At 37.7% G+C, this 22,027-nt stretch overlaps 1 protein-coding gene across 3 annotated transcripts in view; it reads right to left on the bottom strand.

The window, feature by feature from the left end:
- The window catches only part of LOC146621548 (ADP-ribosylation factor-like protein 15), a 109,559-nt gene that overhangs the window by 44,282 nt on the left and 43,250 nt on the right, over positions 1-22,027 (bottom strand). For all 3 annotated transcript variants that reach the window (XM_085367456.1, XM_085367455.1, XM_085367454.1), the window contains 3 exons: positions 21,581-21,725; positions 20,083-20,142; positions 4,889-5,097 (listed from right to left, as the gene is read on the bottom strand). In XM_085367456.1, coding sequence (XP_085223582.1) covers positions 4,889-5,097; positions 20,083-20,142; positions 21,581-21,725 — 414 coding nt within the window. The remainder of the gene's footprint in view (positions 1-4,888; positions 5,098-20,082; positions 20,143-21,580; positions 21,726-22,027) is intronic.

A 22,027-nucleotide genomic window follows, 5' to 3' on the forward strand; every position in this document is an offset into this window, starting at 1 on the left:
GCTGGTTATCTAGATCATACTCACAAACTCTTTCTTCAGGCAAAGTTACTTAAATTCCAGGATCTGGTTAATTACAATACATCCATAATTTTGTATAAAGCTTTTACTAAACTTTTACCGGCAAATTTACAAACTAGATTTGAAATTCGAGAAAAGGTTTATAATGTGAGAGGCTTTGGAGAATTCAAATTACCCAGAACTCGAACAACCCGTAAAGGTTTTTGTGTGTCTGTATGTGGTGTGAAAATCTGGAACAGTCTGAGTTTACAATTGAAACAATGCAAAAATATTCATAGATTTAAATTTCTCTACAAACAGTTGGTCTGGTCACAGTATACTCAATGATGCTTTTAGTGTGCTCTGTAATGTCTGTTCTCTTACCATTGCTGGTATGGATTCCAAAAAAAAAAAAAAGTGTGCGTATGTATGTACATATATGTACATGTGTGTGTAGATATATATGTATGTATATGTATTTGTTACTTGTAGTTATTACTGCCTGTTACCTGTGGTAATGCAATTTATAATTTATATATTCTGTATTCAGTTATGAAGGCTCTAATTGTTGTTTGCGAGCTGCCGTTTAGATGCTTGTATGTGCCCGGGGCTGTTGATGGGTCTGTATGCAATGATGGGCGTAGCTGCGGGAAGTTTGTTTTTTTTGTTGATGAGTGAGTATAGGGGTGGGATTTAATAAGTTTTCTTCGTCCCACTCCTTTTTCAGGCAATTTTTGTTTTTTGTTTTGTGCATTTTATGTTCAATATAGGTATTTGTTGTGCCTGAAAATGAACAAATAAATGAAAATGAAATGAATGAAGACACCACATACTTTCAAAAGCGCTCCGACGTTTTCGGAGACGTCTGTTACCCACTAGCTCGATAGCGAGCCGGGGGCAAGGCTCACTAGAGCCGTGAGAACACCGGACTCCCGGCAAATCGTTTTCAAACCCACCGCCGTCTTTCGCTACTCAGGTTAAACATGATATATGAGTCACTTAGATAACTTAAAAAATTTATTGTTTGGCTTTTTTTTTGTATTTTATTTGTTCCTGAGTGAATCGGTTTGGCTGAGATTAAAGTTAAAGTTTTCACACAGCTGAATAAACCTCAAGCAGACAGCTGATTATCAGAAGTGTGAGATGCTCCAGAATTTACTCCGGTTTCCTGTTATAGTTTAGATAGCAAGGAGTTTATTAAACTTCACCGAAACAATCTGCAAACTTCATTAAAATTGAATAAACTATCATCTTGTCTTTATTTTTAGTTAGCACCTTAAACACTTAAAGCTGTAAGCTAATGATAGTTATATAAGAGCAGATGCTGCTGGTGCAATAAGCTGTACGTTTTACGTTCAATGGATTTGATTAGTCGACTAATCGCAAAAATAATCGGTGACTAGTCGACTATCAAAATAATCGTTTGTGGCAGCCCTAATGGTGTACTTCATAAAGTGGCTGGTGTGTGTTTTTTTAATCATCCTAATTATACACATTAATATCTAGACACACTACCCCTTTAAACTGAATATGCGTGGCGTCATGGGCGCCAAAGGCTCACTGACTGGCACGGGGCACAACAGCTGGCCCATGTGACTTCATTGGACATAAGAGGTGAGACAGCCCAATTTTCGGAAAATCTCAGTGTTGGCTATGACAGGAAGTTGTCAGAACACACATGCATCATCTTGCTGTGTACATCTGGGCTGTCCACTGCCTGAGGCACCTGTGACAGACACATACGCATCAGAACTGGACCATGGTTCATCCTTCAGATTCAATACTTATTTTCCTCTTGCATAAAAATGCTGAATAAATAAACACACATAATTTATCTTATGTCTCCAACTAGAACCAATATCATGGGAACCTTGGCAGAAATGGAAACAAACTCCAGGAAGAGACCCCTGTGGACGCTGAACAAATGTTTAGTTAACGTATAGAGAAGTTTTCCTCTCAGCCGTTCTGTTTCCACTTTTCTTTTCCATTACAGTATCAAAGATATTTAGCTCTATATATAACACAGAGACAAAGAAACAAAGGGTTCTTTAACAGTTGGTCTAAAATTTTGTTTTGTCTTATGCAAAGATTATTTATGAGTCACTGAACATTAAGCTCCTTCAGTGACAAGGCATGAGTCAGATATGTGCACACAGGGACGGTAACACTCATAATGACCATAGAAATACAAACACACAAACAGATTACAACGAATACAAATATGGACATGAAATAGCATTTCTTTGGTATCTAAACTGGATTAACCATTGTGAAAAATTCTGTCAAAGTATATTAATAAACCATAAGAATAATTCAATTAAATAATACATGTTATCACTCACAGCAGATTCCAGTGCTTTATGTTAATCACCAATTTGTCATACGTGCTAGACACGATGTATATATACACAAGAGCATAGAAGGTAAAGTAAATAGAAATTAAAATAAAATTGCAGCTGGAGTTTCTTATGATCTGTAATCAATTCAAGTGCATGCATAACTAAGTCAGAAATACTATGACAAACACACATAGAACAGCAACATGGAAAACGTTCAAATTCCCAGTGACGTTCAGCTGATAGTAGACATAGTATCAAAACAACTGCATCAATCCTGAACAACTAGTTTTATGCAAGTCTTTCATGATGAACTAAACAGGGCCTTCCAACGGGGTGCAAAAAAGGCCTTTAGGCAACTTTTATCCAACCCCTCCATCCCCATAAGTCAGTCTCATGTGTCATCAGTGTTTGCACACAGTTCAGCCAAATCAGAAACTGATGACTGACTGATAAGGACACATCACGCCAAGACCGCTCAGAGAATATGGGCAGGCCACAGGCAGATTAATTAATCTGCTATGATTTGAGGGCCAACAAGGGGACCAGTGTTGTCGAGCTCAAAGCGAGCAGTTGCCATTTAAATGATCAATAAGATGAGTGGGTTTCCGTGACTATTGTGGCTCATGCTCAAGTGCATCCAATCCATACTAATTAGTTACATTAAGTTAAAACTGATTCTGGTGGCGTTGGGCTCCAGAGTGCAAAAAAAATAAAAAATCTGTACAGAGTCTAAAGCTTTTCATTGGTTGCCTGACATGTGTGCATAGCTTTTTTCTGCGTTCCATTGCAGAACACTAAATGTTTGCTCTGTGTGTTGCTGCAGCTGATTCTTTTATTCATTTCTGCTGCTCAGAGTGCGATCAACACCCGCTAGCTGATCTGTAAAATTGCACTCCTGTTTCATGCACTTTGACTCACAAGTGTGGCTAAAATTGAACCGCTGGCGTTTGGTGTTCGATTCCTGCGTCATAATATCGAGTACTGATTGTATTTGTGACGTTTGTTCATATCCCTTTTAAACATTGTACCTAATTAGAGACAGGTCATCATGTTCTAACATTGTCTATGAACAAAGTGTGATTATATTTGGAAGAGTGAAGCCAGTTGCTCCACTAAATACGAATGCAAGTAATATTTAATAAACCTAGTTAGAGGTCCTTGCAGCACAACACAAAAGTTATTATTGTGGCACCAAAGACTATGGTTTGCTTCTCAAATTAACTGCTCGCACACCTAAATGCAATATTTTTCTGAAGCCCAGCAGTAACATCTTTGCTTTAGTTACAATTACTTTATGTCACAACAGAATCAGTCTCACAGCTTATCCCTTTTTCATTTCCCACAGTGGATTTCACATCCCTGAAGTAGCAACATTGGTGGTCCAGGGTAGGAAATGCAGATGGTGCTCTCTCTAACTATTCATCTTTGTCATCATTTAGAAACATCAAATAGGACCCTAAACATGATGTATGTGTGTATATATTTCTGTGTGTGTTTGTGATTTTGAGAGCGAGTGTCCACGATTTTAAAACGTATGTAGTGAGCACTGGATAAGAAATGCTAGATATAACATCCTACTCTAAGAGACTTCTTAGAGTCTCTTAGAACTGAATTTTTTGACCTTTTTGTCCTTTATACCCAAAACACAAGCAGTCATCAACTTTGTCCCAAGGTGAGGGTGTCACACGGGTTGTTCTGATTGATTACATTAAGATCTTTAGAATCAGAATACTTTATTGATACCTGGGGGAAATTATATAATGCTGCTAATTATGTTATGTTGTGCTAAATTTTGTTATATGAGATAGGTGACACAGAATGCCTTGCTATAGGATCATTTCACAGCAACATACTGTATATACCCAACACCTTCATGCTTGGACTTGGGCATGCTTTGAAATTAAATTAACAGATGGATATTTCTGACTGCTGAACTGAGAGTGTGATGTATATATGCATTTATAGAGATGCAAGTTTATCTTATCTCCTTAACTGCTCTCTCCCCACCCAAGTTATTCAGCAACAAAAATGTGAAAGAGACAAAAAAAAAAAAAAAATGGAAAAGACACAGGTCTGGTGGAATTTTCTACTACTAAACTAATCTAAAGAGGTCTTTAATAATCTGAGTTTATCCCTTTGCTGGGGACCAGACTGCCTTCGGAAACCCCCCCCAAAAAACCCAAAGTCCATTGACACACAAAAGCCAGAACTCCACTACTATGAAAAACACAGAAATTTCATCCTTAGGTTTCACAATTTTCAATATCTGGCAATATGTTAACATTCCAAAAGTCATTATGTTGTCCACAGTAAACTGTGTGACAGCCCTAATGGGCCTATTGTATACAACAAGTTATTTCAGTGTAAAAAGAAAAGGGTCATCCATGTGTATGTGTATATTTATATGAGTGTGTGCAATGAATTCTGCAAAATGATGTCTTTACTAACCCAGACGTGTAAGGGGCAGTGTTTACATCTGCAAGACAAACTGAACTTTGAGAGAAACATCAAATGGAAACATTAGCAGCAGCACTGACAACAAACTAACTTACCTGGTTTGGCGTTCTTGCAGCAGGCTTGTCCTGATGATTTGCAAGGATGAGGAAAGGTAGTGTGCAGAGCTGTGGGTGTTGCAGAGCCGAGTGGAGCTCATTACGTGCCGCCTCCAGGTCCTCATCTGATGATGCGCTATCCAGTACGAAGACTACACCCTGTGATCCTTGGTAGTAACGACTCCAATACTTCTTGATGTTGTCAGCTCCTGTGGACGGATGTGATGCTATTAAATTTAGCCACTGTTAGAGCTCTATATTAGAAAGTATGACACTTGTAATTCTTGTGTTTGTAAATTAACTTTAATGAAAAGAAAATATACATAACACTCAAATATATAAATTATGGATTAAGGAATCGGTTTGGTGTAAAACCAAAACAACCAAAGAGATGCTGACAACACGAGTCAGACATGACCGCCACCTTCCTCTGCTTCCATTCTAATTTTCACTCACAGCAAAGGTTGCAGTTGTAAAAACAAATTTGAGAAAAGACATTAATAATTAGTTAATAACAAAATAAACACACACAAAAGCTTTTAATGTAACCTTAGTGTTTCAACCATAGTATCCTATTACAGTATCATGCTCAAATTCATTGACCTCTTTAGAATGACCCATTCCTCCACAGATGTCTCTAAAGGCCTACTGCATGGTTAGGTGCTAGATTTATTACACCTGAGGCAAAGGGATTGAAAACAGACAGAGAGGTGTGGCCCATTACGTTTGTCCATATAGTGCAGAGCATTGTACGGCCCTCAGGTCACATCCGGCTCTTTGACTGTCCCTGAGCGGCCCATGTGAGATCAATAGGAAACTAGGATGCAAACATAGATAAGTATACGTCACCCAGTTTGTCCCATTTCAGCCACCAAACACTTTGATAAAATCCTCATCAGTGAATGGCTTAATAATTTTGCTATGTTTTGGATATCACAATACAGCTTTGTTGCTTTATTTTGGAGGTCAATGCTATTTTTTTTTTTTAAATTTACATATATTCGTGTGCAAGTGACTGCAGCTTCACTGTAAATGCATTGGACCAGATGTTTCACAGCTGCAAGTTATACTAGCTCTGAAAGACATCAGCTCACATTAAAGAAAAATTGATGAAGAACGTAGAGTTTTTCCACAAGACCTGGACTTCTAAATATTTATTTACTGAAGTCTGAGTTAAAGCTGGGTGCTTACTTGGTAGAGGGCGGATTGCTGTTATTAAATATTACAGTTTAAAATGTCATTAGGAGACTAAACACAGAAAAAAACAAAAAAACAAAAACAAAACCCAAAACCAAACAAATTATTGATGCAGAACAGGAACTGACATCTGATCCTTTGCTAGCAAAGTTGCAAAAGCAACAAGGAAAAAGCTTGGTTCATCCCTGGATGGGGCTTGGTCCATCAAGACCAGCTTAGTGATTCGGGACAACAACAGGAAGTGATTTGTTCACCTGGATATTCTGGGGCTCAAAATGGGACAAACTGGCAGGTGTTTCAAGCAATGGCTGTCCAAATCTGACAGTGAAAAATGTTCCAACTTTTAAGATGAACCCAGAACTGAAATTCAGATTTTTGCAATGTATTACACCTCAGGAGGTGTTGTGAAAGTCAGTTCTAAAATGAATGTTGTTGACGTAGTATCAGTGCAACTTCATCAGTGCAAGACAATCACAGACAGTTTGTTCCACTTCTGGAGGATCATGAGACTGAACATAGTGACATAGACTACCACACAGCTGACAGAGGGTTCAGCCTGGGTAAATTGCTAAAAAGAAATGGGATCCGAGGACGCAATTTTGAGAGCTTTGTGAGAAGGTAGGTAAAGCTTCCAGAGCTCTCAGATGCAGAATAGAAGGCAGATCTTCAATTTACTAGACACTCAATGTGAATTCAATACACTTGTTCAAGTCCAAAACAGACTAGATTTCTATAACTGAATAAGAAAAACGAACTAACTACAAACAAAACAGCAACAGCACTTTGCATAAAGTCTGAAATTTAGTAGAAACTGCACATACTCATTAAACAGCGATAAAATGCTGGTACTTTTGTCTTTTTCACATTTTCATTGACTAATTCTAAAATCTACAGTGATAGTAGTTTGTAAAATTAAATCAATATTAATAAATTAACACTGAGCAGAACTGAGTTCAGCTTACTGGTGTAACCCTGCACAACAGCCCCAGTTTCCCATTGGGAAAATTAACTTCCCACTCTAGAAATAGTTTAAAGGTCATTTGTCATCTTTGCTTACTTTTAAATGAACATGTTAAATAAATGGTTAATGTCCTTAATTACAGCACCAACTGTTGGACGTCCGCTATGAAAAATAATTCCTAATCACTGCCACAAAGTATCATCATCAACATGCTTGTCAGTTAGAGAATCATCTTCAATAACAAGAAGGACAAGCGAGTCCTGCAACAGATGGCATGGCCACCACTGAGTCCTGTTCTCAACATCACTGAGTCAATCTGAGATTATAAGAAGAGAAGCAGCAATTGAGATCACCTAAATCCACCAAACAACTGTGGCAGGTTCTCCCTGATTCTTGGATCATCTTACCTACATCACTTCTTCAAGGCAAACTTGCACTTTTTCCCAATAGGAACTGGTGAATTTTAAAAACAGGGGGTAGCATACAATTTTTTTCATCTTTAACGCAAACTGTATAAATGGAAAGTCTGAGTATAGGTGTTATATGATTGTATCTATGGGAGTGTCTTTTCAGACATGTAATCATTTATAATGATTTAAATATTCATTTTCAGCTAATAACTTCTGTCTGTTTATTTCCTGGGACTTTTTCTGATGGGCTACTTTAGGGAAAAAGGTTGGTTTACAATCTTCACTGAACAAACCCCTGCCAAAAATAACCTCAAACAGCAGTGTCCACCACACAAACAAGAATCAACCTGTTATGTATTAAGAGCTGCAACACAAAGTCTGGTCAAATCTCTGAACCTCTCTTTTGCAAACCCATCTACACTACTTGAATGTACCTTTGTAATTACAGCAAGTCTAATTGGTGTTATTTATGGCAAATCTCACCATGGGTGGGACGGTGTTGCAGTAGTTACCACTATTGCCTCACAGCAAAGAAAAACCCAAAAAAAAAAACAAAAAACAACCCATGCGTTTTAGGTTAAACTGTGATTCTAAATCGAGCATAGAGGAGAGGCAAATAATGTGCCTAAAGGCACAGAACAAAGCATTGTATGAATGTATGGTAACATGTGGCTAGGAATCAAAAGACTAGAAAAGCACTGTATGAATGCCATTCCATGTGCATCATTTTTTACTCTGACAACACTTTTCTTAAAGTCAGTAAGGAATAACCAATAACTGTGATATCTTGGCAATATTCTTTCATTTCTTGGTCCTTCAGCATTAGGGGTCTTGTCTTATGAAATAAGAATAATTCATTTTAACTGATTGAATCCAAACTGAGAACAGCTGCTGATCCTCACGAGGAATGTATGAGGAGGAAAGTACACATTTCCAACAAAATTTTGAAACAAAAAGTTTAGTTTTACAAATTCAAAGTGCACATAAGGGTTGTTGTTTTTCCTAAACAAATCTCTTTCTTATATGAAATCTATAAAAAGCTGAAGTTCCACCAACACTTTACTGCACATCACATTATAAAAAGAATAGCTGTTGTCTGGTTTCACACTTTTAAATGTATTCACTCAAATGATTACTGCCCTTTCCACATGTTTTCTATTAACAGGTGCTAAATGTCTGTTTTACACGCTCAATAAAGTTGTTGTCTCTATGTACACTATACACACAAGTATGTTCACTTGATTGTAGAAGATGTACTTTCTCTGGTTAAAATTATCCCTCTCCATCTGGTGAGGTTCCTTCCTTTGCAATCTTGTGAATTGTTATTTTGTTATAGTTGCTCATAGTAAGTTAATTGCCAAGAAGTGACGAACTGTGAGGCAGGCAAATGTTTAAAAATCACGAATTGCTCTCAGTGACATTTACCTCCTTTCTCTCATGCTCTCCTTCTCTTCTTTCCTTCCTTCCTCCCCCACTCTTTCTACTCACACCTCTCACTAGAGTGGAAAGCTATCAGACAAAGTGGCACTTGAGAGATTGACTAGGAAGCTTCTCTCAACTTTGCCTGGAAATGGTGGAATGTCTGTCATGTCTCGTCGGATCTTGTTGGCAGCTTCTGCCACCTATTGGTCTGTGAGCAGGATTTGCAAACATGATGTCATGATTCTTGGAGGAAGTTACTCATATGATTAATTTTTTAAAAGTGCACCATCGGTGCGCCAGACCATCTCTTTGCTTGTTTTTCCTCTCTGTTTTTGACAACTTTCATGTATCGCTTTTATTTATATCCACCAAAAAGAACGTAGAATAATAATTTAAAAACACATTTTATAGTTTTAGACTGCAAGCAGACATAAGCTGGAAATTGTATCACGAGAAGTTAAAAATAGCATGTCAGTAACAGTCACGGCTCCTAGTGAACTTGTCAAGTCTTGACTCATGAACTGGACTGCTTGTTGCCTCACTTATTCCATGTGTAAAACCTGACAAAAGTAACATTAAAATGCCTGCCTCCAATATGACAGATTCCCTGCCTGAACATGACAAATTACATGGATAAACAATACATCTGAACAGAGTCCTTTTAATCAGCTAGTTGAAAGAATCTCACATAGCGCTGTCAAATCTTATGGTATGCTTTGTTGGGTGCTACAGAAGAAGAATTCACAGCTGAATACTATCACTTTTTCCTTTTTCAATTTTATTTGTGTTCCCTTGAATGCCTCCCATTTACTTCTAATTTAAGTTACAATTTGCATTTCTATGAATGTTCAACATCCTTTCTACTTGCCCTCACACTTATCTTTTGGTTCAGCTCTTATTCATTCAAATGTTCCCTTTCAGGAAGAGCTGATTGCACACTTGCTGATAGCAATAGAATTACATTTGCTAATGATCCAAGCTGTTGTGCCCAAACATCGTGTGTGACCAATGTTCATGCAAATAGATATGCAATGCACAGGGGAAAGTGTAATGTCTGCAATTTTCTGTTGTATAATTTACAAATCATAAATGCTAATCACCTGGCAGACACTCCAAGTTACCAGTGTTCCCTGAACACCTCATATGAAGCCAATTGGTTGTTATGAAAGCATAACAGACAGAAACAAGCACATAACATTTAGGTTTGTAAAAGAGAATAGTCATAAGGATGCATTTAGTGAATGGCGTGCATGTAGTTGTGTGTAATAAATGCAAAACACCTGAAGTGGGCCCGGGGACAAAAACAAATGCTAGCCAAGACATTCATTTCTAAATAATGAAATGGAAACTGACCTTGTATTAGTCACTTGCTTTGACAGACAGGAATTGAGTTGCTGGGGAGACCGCTTCATTTATTTTTAGTCTGCCCAAATTTGGCTGCAATTTCACACATGTTGGGAATTTTCTGGTAGTAGTGGGGAGTGCAGCTAAAATTACAGATGTTCCCTAAACACCTCAAGCATTCAGATTTCAGAATTTCTAAAAAAAAACCCAACAACAAATAAATAAAATAAATTACACTAGCGAAACAGCTTTATTATGAGTCTGACATCAGAGTCACTTCTCAGAAATTAAATGGCTGGATAACACATCTGACTCGTTATATTTTTTTTGTTTGGCGAGTGCACATTTTTGCAGCATGTGAGGCTAAAGCAAAAAGGAAGGAAAGTACTAACACATTCCATGTACTGCATAAAATAATAAAACATATGAAAGTATGCATGGTTTGAGGTCTGGGACCCATGAATCTTAAATTCATGCCCCAAAGACCTTGAATCTGAATCTTACTTATATTGTATGAACACTTGCTGTGTTTTGCATGCATTTGATGATTCATTGCACATGCACAGCCAACTGCAACAGGACACTTATGTGAAACACTTATGAAGTTATCATGCATTACTAATGCAGCCAACTCTCCACACGCATAAAACATTTTCACATTCTTTCTCAAAGTTATTGACAATGAACGTTGATATAGGTCTAGGCTTTTGAATTTATTGAAATGTCAGAACTTTTCCACCTGAAAAGGTCTGCTGCTTAGTTAATTAGTTAATCATCTATAAATAAATAACTTTTTTTTTTTTAATCAAACCATTTTCTGTCATATTTCTGCAAATTTTTCTCTAACTTTTCACTAGTGATACTTAATGTTCTGCTTGTGGTGAAAAACAAGGCTATTTTAAGTTGCCAGTTTGGGTTTGAAGATATTCTAAAAAGGGCATTTTGACTAGTTTTAATATTTCAAAGACCATAGAATTAAAGTTAGTTCATCATCAAGAAAGAAAAAGAATCTGTAGATTAGTGGAGGGTAAAAATACACATTTGTTCCTTCCGTAGTAATCTCCATCTTCCTTAAACAATTAACTTTCCTTGCGTTACAAAATATTGTAAAACCCTAGTCTCAATGTGACAGAAAGTAGTGCACTTTTTCAGTTTATTTTGAAGCATTCAGTGGTTACACTTTACGGACACCATCTGAAGGTGAAAACACGGCAAAATTAAGATTCTGTCTGAGTTACGATCCCCGTTAGAGGAGAAAGTGGGAAAAGCAGACATTTGCCATTTGTACAAACATGTAACAGCATGTTCTGATTTTGTGTTTGACTTTTAATTAATGAACAAAACTTGGATGCAAATGCCAGAAAAACGTCAAGCAGTCAATACGCAGCAAAAATTAAAAGCAGCTTGAATTCAGACTCTTTCTGTTGCATTCAATAGCCTGTGTTTATGAATTCTTTCACAAATTCAAACAGCATGCCGTGCTCTATATTTCAACAATACATTTCAACAGTTGAAACCCTGCCACCCTATACTTCCTTTGGTATAAATAAGACTACTGTGAGGGCTTGATCTTTTTGTTTTGGTCTCAGATTTACTGTCAGGTTTAGCAATAACTTATTAAATAGTTTTGCTTCTTGGTTTAAGTTTTCTGGCAGCTTTCACCTTAAACAAAAACTCAGTATTAGGTCTTAAACTTTTGAAAAATAAATCCCGGAAAGCAATCCTCTTTGAAGTTATGCTAGTGCCAGAGACTGAGGAAAATTGCTACAACAGAGTGACGAGCGAGACTGTTGAGCAAAGCTGTTGTAATAAAGTTTTCTTACTTCACTAAGGAATGACCTGGCTGGAACTGGAGTGAGGAGTAAAAAACACTTCCACTGTCAGTACATCTGTCAGCCTACACATTAATCCCTTTCATTTATGCACACAATGAACAGTAATTGTTTATAGAAATGCAGCTTCACAAAATATCCTAAATGACTGTGTTACTGTATGCAATAATTTGGCAGATGTTACTATAAGCAATCATTTGACTGGTGTTATTATATGTAATATTTTGGCAGAACTTTTCCTTTTTGGGTGTGTAACCCTGGTCTTCGATGGCTGAGCCATTTTCATCATGCGCCACTGTAACTGACACAGCTGTTTACGGTTATGGAAAAGTAATGTGAGTGGTTCAAAGTGTAATAATCAATCACCAAGCCACTGATGTTTATATGACACTACCCACCTCTCTTACACAAACAGTTTCCTGCACTAATATGAACAAAAATATTTAGATGATCTTGCTTGTTTCTGATCTACGGGTTCTGAAATACTGAAAATGTTCAATATTTCAGAAATTTCAACATCAAAAGTTGGCATTCCCAGAGCACCCTGAGGATGCGAATGAGTTCTTTCTGATCCACCATTTAACCACAATGAACATGAAGGAAGGTAATATGCTTGAATAAGGCTTCAAATGCAGATCGGTTACACTCCAGACTTCAGAACTCCAAAACCAGAACAGTCTGTGGCTTCCATCATCCGCTTTAAATGCAATGCAAATTACTTCACTGTGGTTGGATTTTTCCCCCCCCACACAAAGCAAAAGCTTCTTTCAGGGTAAATTTACACACACAGTGGGGATATTTGATAGGAATGAGAACCGCATATGGTCAGTAGTAACTACTATGTGGTGTTTTTGTTCAGAGATGCGCTTGGTAGCTAAATTTGGCTGTTAAATTTTCTGTCATGTTAATCTGTCTTGCTCATCTCATCTCACTTGTGTCCTAGTTAGTCCATTGTTCTGTGGAGAGTGGGTTGGCCAAGAACTACTGGGACAGGTTTAGGGGATTAAACTACTTCAGGTTTTGGGGGTAAATCACAGGTTTGGGTAAATGGTGCCCCTTTAAGGCTTCATGTTGAAAAATGATCAATGACATCTACATCTCAGTAGTCCTCTCAACTGAGACATACCAGTGACACTGACATAAATACTCCAGAAATGACAGCATGTGTGCATATTCGTATGTATATAATGTTATGACATGAATATAATTTTACTAATATGATATGCTGAATCCTTTATTGTTTGTGAAGGAAGTTAACAGTGATTCATATCTATCCCACTGCTGTAGCCTGACATTCACTTGAAACTGAAGTGTGTCTGTCCTTAGCAGAAATGTGTCTACAAAATATTTTGAACAATGCAAATCACTTTTGTTTATTCCACAGCTTTTCCAAGTGGGTGCTACTGAGTGCAACATTAAATTATTTGGGGCTACTGACACTAGGCCAAGGCCAGGAAGATCGTGAAGGACCTCAGCCATCCCAACAACAGACTGTTCTCTCTGTTGAGGTCAGGAAAGCGATTCCGCTCCCTGAAGACCAACACAGAGAGACTGAGGAGGAGCTTCTTCCCGCAGGCGATACGGTCTCTCAATCACACCACCACACAGTACTGACCCACACATATAGTTCTTACACACACACTGGACATTCTGGACATTGTTTTCACTTCATCACTTAAATCACTTTAAGCATATTTGCACTGCACAAGACATAATGTGGATTGCACAACACTGGACACTATATTCTACATTTCCAGTTAATACTTGTACAGCTGCTGTTATTGTGTATATATTTATTTATTTATTTATTTATTTATATTTCTTCATACATTCTTATATAGTTCTATACTGTGTATTTTGTTGTACAGTTATTTTCAACTTTAATTTATATATTTTATCTTACTCTTTCCCAGTTAAATTTACCCTTCATTCTAATTTGTGTTGTACAGTTATTTCATTTTTAACCTTAATTTATATTTTATTCCTTCCTAGTTAAATTTACCGTTTTTAATTTTTCATATTTATTTCCTATCTTATTCATAGCCTTTTCCTTTTTTTTCCCCTTTAGGTCACGAGCAGTTGTCTAAGCATTTCACTGCATATCGTACCGTGTATGACTGTGTACGTGACAAATAAAATTTGAATTTGATTTGAATTTAGAGGGATAAATGAACGCAAACTTGCTTCTAAAATGAGAAAACACTTACAAGTGCTTCTAAATTCTACTTATTTGCAGTGATCGTTTTCCTCATCTTACCAATTAAAGGCATAAACAGAAACTGTGTAATTTTAATTAACTACTAAATCTTCACCTATGTGCACCAAATGTGCATTGGCAAATGGCGAAAATTGAATGAGTAACTGTACTTTATTCATACACATGATTAATAGGGGTGGGGGGGAAATCGATACTGTGTAGTATCGTGATATTTTGTTTGCTAATAATGTATCGATACAGGGACAGCAGAAATCGATATTTTGTTACAAACAATTTTTTCGTGGACTGGAACAAGTTTAAAACTTTTTTATGTAATGTAAAATTATATTTTGTTTTAATTTACTTTCAAATTCTTCAGTTGCTGAATGGGCTGCATAGTTTTCATCAATTGCATAGTTCAGAATAGCTATAATTGTACCAGATGGTTGCATTCAGTTAAGTTGGACTAGACTGTAATACAAACCGTTCAGTTTATAAAACTGACTGAAATGAGAGAAAGATTGAGCGTGAGCCTTTGATATTAGATAAAATGAATATTGATAAAGTTTACCTTTATGTACAGAATTTGAATATCGCAAAATATTTTTAAAAATTGCAATAATATCGTATCGTGCGTTAAGTATTATGATAATATTGTATTGTGAGTTGTATGGTGATTCCCACCTCTAATGATTAAGCCGATAAATCCTACTCATAAAAAAAATTGGGCAAGGCTCCAAATGCTATTTAAATAAACTACTTTTGTAGTATTTTTTAAATAAACAACCATTATTATTACTTACTAAGATGTTATGGTTGCACTATGTTTTACCTTGGAAAGAGGAACTTTAAGAATTAAGGCCTTTTTTCAGATTTCTTTTTCAACTATATGATAATAATGATGCATGCAGCACCTGTATACAGTCATTAACATGATCACACAGACACACATGCTAATCTAGAAATAAAAAGGTCAAACTTAAACATCATACACCAAATCAATATTCATTAACTATCACCAATAGCGTATGTATAGTAATGAAAAATAACAAAGTAATGTAAAGCCTTGTTTCAAATAGTCTACAGCCCGTATTAACAACACCTCTGCATGTACAAAGATGCACCGCTGTTGTTCAAATCAAATGTCTAAATTCTTAACTCCAGCCACATCGCTACAGAACAACAGCAGTGTGTTGTGACTATTAGGGTCACTTCATCAGCTGTCCCTGCGTGACATGAATGCACACTGTGAAATGGCCCGTCTAGACTTGACGTCACATCACTGTCCACACATGTAGACACACACACACACACACACACACACACACACACACACACACTGGAGGTGCCCTTCCCACCTAATCCTCATACCTGGCACAGTAGCTAATGTGTGTCAGACTGAAGATAAGTACAAAAAAATGATGCAGTTTTGCTGCAGTGTTGTTGTCCACTGAATAAATGAACAGTATCAATCTCTTCATGCTTCCATCCTAGAATTAAAAAGGCACAGTTCTCTCTGGGTATTTATTTATTTAACGCCTGATTATAATTTCTAATTAGTCCTGAGAGGGTAATACAGCATGGCATACTGATGACACTGATTGACTGTGTCACTATTTAAATAAAAAGCTAAGACAGAGCAGAAGATTATTTGGATTTTGTCGCCTCTGAGAGCAGACAGACTCTGCGGTGAGATCACACTTTTGCTCTTTTTCCATGCACATTTATCTTAATTTACAAATAACTTGTTCGGAGGTGGAATCCAAATTATTCAGATTCATCTTCTCCAGGTTAGAGTTAAATCAGGCTTGGATGTGTTTATTTTGTCCTTTCATCCTGTCATACTCTTCTCTCAGCAAAGTTTTGTCAATCCTGCAGAGAAGTGGAAATTACGAAGTTATTTACAAGCTAAATACACTGACTGGCACGACAGACAAGCCTTGTCTGATACGAGCAGGGTGTTTTATCAAGGCCAGACAATGTGTCTAAATCAATAAGGGAAGCTTGACAGGAGTAAAACAAAGTGAGGCATTGTTTTGGGGAGTTTTTTGGTCTTTTTTTCTTGAAAACATCTAACAGCACAACACAGACACAATTTTAAAGATCAGAAGGTATGGTAGGCAGAAGGAAAAGACAAAAATCAGAGTTAAGGATGAAAAGGAGAACAAATTAAAATAAGTCAGTAACAAATGCATGACTCAGACAAACATATTGCCCCGCCTGGTAACATCCATCAGGGCATGCCTTCCCAAAGGTTGATTTGTGTCTTTAGTCTATAGGACATTTTGTAGATATGATAATCTGGTCCAGTGCACTCAAAGCACGGCGATTTAAAAATGCATAACCAGACTTATGCGGCATCTACACAGAATCTACAGCGTGAGCAGCACATTGCCAGGATAGATCGGCTCCAGAGCCCCATGCTACGTGTAGAAAGAGTTCAGACACAGCACTGAACTGTAGGTCACATGCAGTTCACATGCTATAGTTTAATGCTATAGTTAAGTTCGCCAATATGCAGAAGCACAGAAGCCTTGGGAAAAAAAAGTTTATTCGGGTGTCAAGTAAAATACAAGCTAATTATGCTTTAAGTACAGATTTACTGGCTTAGTATAGCTCAATATAACAACATGCTTATGTGCAGTACTCCATAAACAAAGAAAAAATAAAGACAACACTGTGCTGCCTGAAGGCACAGATAGCTTGCATAGGTGGAACGCAAGAGCAGAGTTCACCACGCAAAACAACACACGTACATTATGACCTCTGCCTTCTCTGTAGTGGAGGCTAAGCTAAAGCACAAACAACAGCCCAAACAAATAAGCGTAGCTCATTTGTTTTCTGCATATTTTGATACTATCCCCTGGTGACAATACACAGATCCACCATGTAGGTGGATCTAGTTGTGCATGACCAATGCACAACCATTCCAGTCCTTTTATATTTTTATAGCAAACTCCAAGTACAACACCATATGATCAAAATTACAGGGTCACCTATACATATGCTCCTAGAGGACCTGTTTGGCGATAGAAACCCATGTCATGAAGTTCCCAGTACACAGCTTTTGTGCTGATGTGAATGGCAGAGAAGGTTTTAACTCAGCAGTTACTGGGTCTCAGCAGAGTCTTGGTGACTTTTTCACACAATGCACCTCAGCACTCAGTGAAACTGCACTCTAACTTTACATGGTCGGAGTTATTTGGTTCATAAGCGCTTTTATCTTGCAGTAACACTTATAGTTAATTGTTGAATATCTATGTAGGAAAAGCTTTCACAAACTGACTTGTTGCTGGTTGGTTTCCTTTTGCTGTACCATGCTCGAATTTATGCCAGATCTAGAAATTTTCCTAGAAATTACCCAATGAAGGTGATTGTGCGTGCAAATGTCAGAATCAGCTGCATGGAATATCTTTAACCTGATTGTTGGGGTTTTTTGTGTAATTGTAGGGTCTTTACCTTTCAATATAAAAGGACCACGAGGTGAACGTTGTTGTGATTTGGCACTATAGAAATAAAGAAAAACAAAACTGATGCAAAACATCTCCTGCTGCTTGCTACACGTGACAAAGGACAATTTCTGATAATGTCAAGTTTGTATTCTCCTCATATGTTCACGAGTTCAACTTATGAAAGATTTTGCTGTGTGCCAGAAATGTTGACCTTAACATACTCCCATATGCCCGCTTCCAGTTCAGCTGAAACTACCTTTGTCTCCCAGATGTAAAAGGTTGAGCAATAATGAGACTTACAAAACCAAGGAAATGAAGAACAGCACATAAAAAAATAAAATGCTTGAATGCTTGAGCTTTTGTGAGGAAGTTTTATGTGACTTTGTGTCTTTTAAATGGTTTGTGTGCTCTACTCAAACAAACAAATACTGACAAACAGGTCATCTGACCTAGGGCACATACGTCACCTAAATACGCAAAACTAGCTTTACCTTTCTGACTGTTAAGCGTCAGTACCTCACTGATCTTCAATAGGCTTTCTGGTGGCATGGGAAGGAAATACACGGGAAGTGCTTCACATCCTGACACTTCTCAACAAGAGCGTCTTCTCTTGCCTTAGTCAGGGCTGAGTAAAGAGAACAAGCCACAGAGGCATTGTGTAAAACAAGGGTTTCGGGGTCAGGAACACTGATGTCTGTGCGTCACATCTTGTATCATTTTTCTGCATCATTGATGCAGTGCAAAATAACATAAAACTAAAGCAGGCATGTTTGCTTGTTTTAAAGCCATAGGGAAAGGGGAGGAATAAAAGAATACTGACAGAAGTGGGAAGTGTTGAGTAAGTTTCAAACTGTGCAGAACAAGCCTGCCATAATCAGAAGACACTCTGAGGGTCTCTGCATGAAAACTGACCAGTGGAAAATTATGCAAGAACACAAACTCTTCCAATTATATATTTGCGTCATATACAACTGGAAGAAAAGGTGGATGCCTGTGCAGGGAAAACATAATGGCTGCAAATCAACACCTTTTCTCACACACAATATCCAATATCCTCAAAAAAAAAAGAAAAAAAAAAAAGAAGAAGAAGAAGAAGAAAGAAAAAAAGAAAAGAAAAGGTAGTTAGTAGAGGCATCAAAACATGTGCTTGTTTTCACCGTCTCCAATACATCCATATCGGATGGCAACATAAATCACTCAACTGCCTGTGCTCTGTGTATTTACAAGGAAAGGAGCAGGGGAGTAAGTGTTCAGGCAGGAGGGCTAAGAGAAAGAGAGAACAGATTTCATCACGCTTTTCTGTGGTGGCAGCCTATACTAACGTCTCTAAATCAAGTGTGTCATCCGTGGGACCAGTGTTTTTCCAACCACAATCATGTTACCACTGTTACCACCAGACTGGCTTTGACCCAATCCAGAAAAACCTCTTTTGGGGGGGAAAAAAACAAAAAACAAAACCCCTAATGCGTTCTGTCCAAATTTGGTAGCTCCCTCGTTGGTGGTCCCCCCCCAGTGCCTCTTTTTGCATTTGTGTGAGTGTGTGTGCTTCATCTTTTCAGACGCCTAAGTTGGGTGATCCTTGAAAATATGCACTGCACCTGTCATGCACAGGAAACTGAAATTACAAAACAATCTATTCCTTTTATTTCTCAAGGCTCTCTTTAAGGACTTCGATTGCATTAGCTCTGTTTATTTATCCCATCCTCCACCTCAGGTTTCCTCATCTCAACTTAATAGCTTCCTCGAGGGTTGTACATTTCCAGGAATAATACGGTGCACGTTGTTCAGCATTGGAAATTTAAAACACACCAAAAAACAAACACACTAACACATCTGACGTCTATACACACACACGCCTGTGTCTGAAAGATGTCATGCTACAGGACACAAAAAGAAACATTTTTCCCCATTCTTGATGTTTGTGCCCGCTTGTGTAAATTTCAATTGAAGAGATGGGGTGAATACAGATTAAAGACAGACAAACCATTAAAGTATATATCTAACAGGTCACATATGGACTTTTGTATACCTGTGCAACATATGAGTGTTTTGTAATCGAGGAACAAAATATTCCAATGATGTCATTGGAAAAAGAAGCTGGTCATAGTTTGGTGGGTAAACAGATCATAAAGTACGGATTTCAAAAAAGAAAACATTCATTATGGCACAATAACCGTTGCCTACTTTATATTGTAAGGTAAAGACCCTACAGTAATACAAAGAAAACAGAAAATCCCAATAATCACATGATGCAGTTACTGTTACAGGGGCCAGTTAACCTGTTAATGTCTACGATGGCCCACAGCATTTCATTGCTGGGTCACTCCGTTTCATCTAATACAGACGTTACAAACTTGAATTCCTGCATTTACTTCTTACCTCCAAGTTCTTTTACATTCAAGATGGCATTTGGAAACGGTACTGCTTTGATGCTGAAACCTGAGAGGAAAAAAAACAATGAAAATCCATCATTGCAATCACCTAAAAAAAAAAAAATTGTACTTCCCTCCGTGTCAGTGTGTGTGTGTCCAGCACATGCTAGGAGTGATGAGAGTCAGCTTTTAGGAATGCTGGCTCCATTTACTTTTCAATAGTGAGAAAGTGGATTTTTTTTTCTTTAAAGAAAGAAAGGAAAAAAAAGGAAAGAAAAAGAAATCAATTTTATCATTAGGTTTCCCCGGGATATTTTGTGTACCTTTTCCAAACCAGCTGGTGAACACACACAGGACTGACAACATATTTGTGTTATAAACATGAAAGAAAAACACTTTGTGTGGTCCAGTTTTAGAAAAACAGAAAAACAAGAAGAGCTAAACAGAAAAGTGTTTTGTTCTATGTTGGGGTTAGCGGAGGATACAACTAAGTACTATCGTGTATTATGTGGTTTGTTTATGCGGCTGCGTACGGGAAATAGTGGAGAAACCCACTAAAGGGCAAATTTAATGTTGCTCAAATTATGCTAACTTGTCTTGGTGGGAATTCATTTCCTGACAACATTTACAAATAGGAGGAGAGATTTGAAAGCAGATTATGATTTTACAAGCATCTAAATTAATCACTATGTACATTACAACAGTGCACAATTATAAAGCAGGAAGTAAGAATATTAGCAGGAGAGTTCCCCCTTTATTGGCCTTCCTGTTCTTCCCTCTGTACATTTGGCAGATGGACAGTGCTGACAGCTAAATCTGCTTTCAGAGATGAACACTAATTTTCTAATTTATCTATTAAGGCTTATAATAATAACTTTTTTATAATAACAGAATAATCTAATACTCATCAGCAGGCGCAGAGAGCTATTCACTCACCTAACACACCCCCTGACACAGAAAAATGCAAACTAACTGTTACAGGCAGCACATTTGGGAATTACGTTATATTTAGCTTCTCCTGGAAAAAGAGTAAATCTAAAGTGGGACTTCTGCAACAGCTCAACACTGCTGCTGTCAAAGCCCGCGAAGGAGACAGGAATGTCAGGGTTCTTGAGGGATTGCATATATGGAAAGCAGAGTGCTGACTACCACAAGAATGATGTGCAAACCCTGAAAACTCCTTCTATTCTGGACATAACACCAGCCTGCCACTTGATTGAAGAAGAAAAAAAAACAAGTATTGGCAGGTGACATCCTGACATCTATTCTGGCACAAACACTGGGACTGGAAAAAGTCCTTCCTCTATTGGAAAACTAATACCTGGATAGTACTATCTATCTGTTTCAAGAACATGATGTCCTTCAGATTCGAATCACAAAGGACTAAAAAGGAGAAAGATTGCAAGAACACATGTGAGCGAAGGGAGATAAGCATGCACCCTCTGCTGTTGTACCTAATTTTTTATGCCTTCTTTTCCACTGATCCATGTCTTATAACCACATACCTGTTGTAGGAACTATGCCATCGGTGCTCTCACTACAGAGGCGTGAGAGCAAGCTGGTCTTTCCAGCACCTGTCAGGCCAATGCACACCACATCATACTCTGGTCTCGGCGGTGGGGGTCCTTTACAGCACAGTGCCCGAAAACACTAAAACAAAGCATACAAAGCAATGAATGCATTGGAAGACAATTCTACGCGACGGGGGGGGGGGGGGGGGGGGGGGGGGATAGGGAATTGGAGGGAGGACCGCTATAATTCTGCATTTGCAATCAAAACAATTCTTAGGATAAATTCTTGCCTCCATAACTCTGCATGACAACTCTCACAGGCATTTCTGTCTTCATACGGCAAAACAAAAATTCACACCTCGTGAAAAAACAGGCTGAGTATAGGATACACGTGCAGCTGATGTACAAGGAGCAAAAAGTATACAAATGATTGAGCAGAAA

This window comes from Diplotaxodon limnothrissa, linkage group LG12 (genome assembly GCF_057381915.1).
Source record: "Diplotaxodon limnothrissa isolate DT_005_m linkage group LG12, D_limnothrissa_male_GT1.1, whole genome shotgun sequence".
NCBI lineage: Eukaryota > Metazoa > Chordata > Actinopteri > Cichliformes > Cichlidae > Diplotaxodon > Diplotaxodon limnothrissa.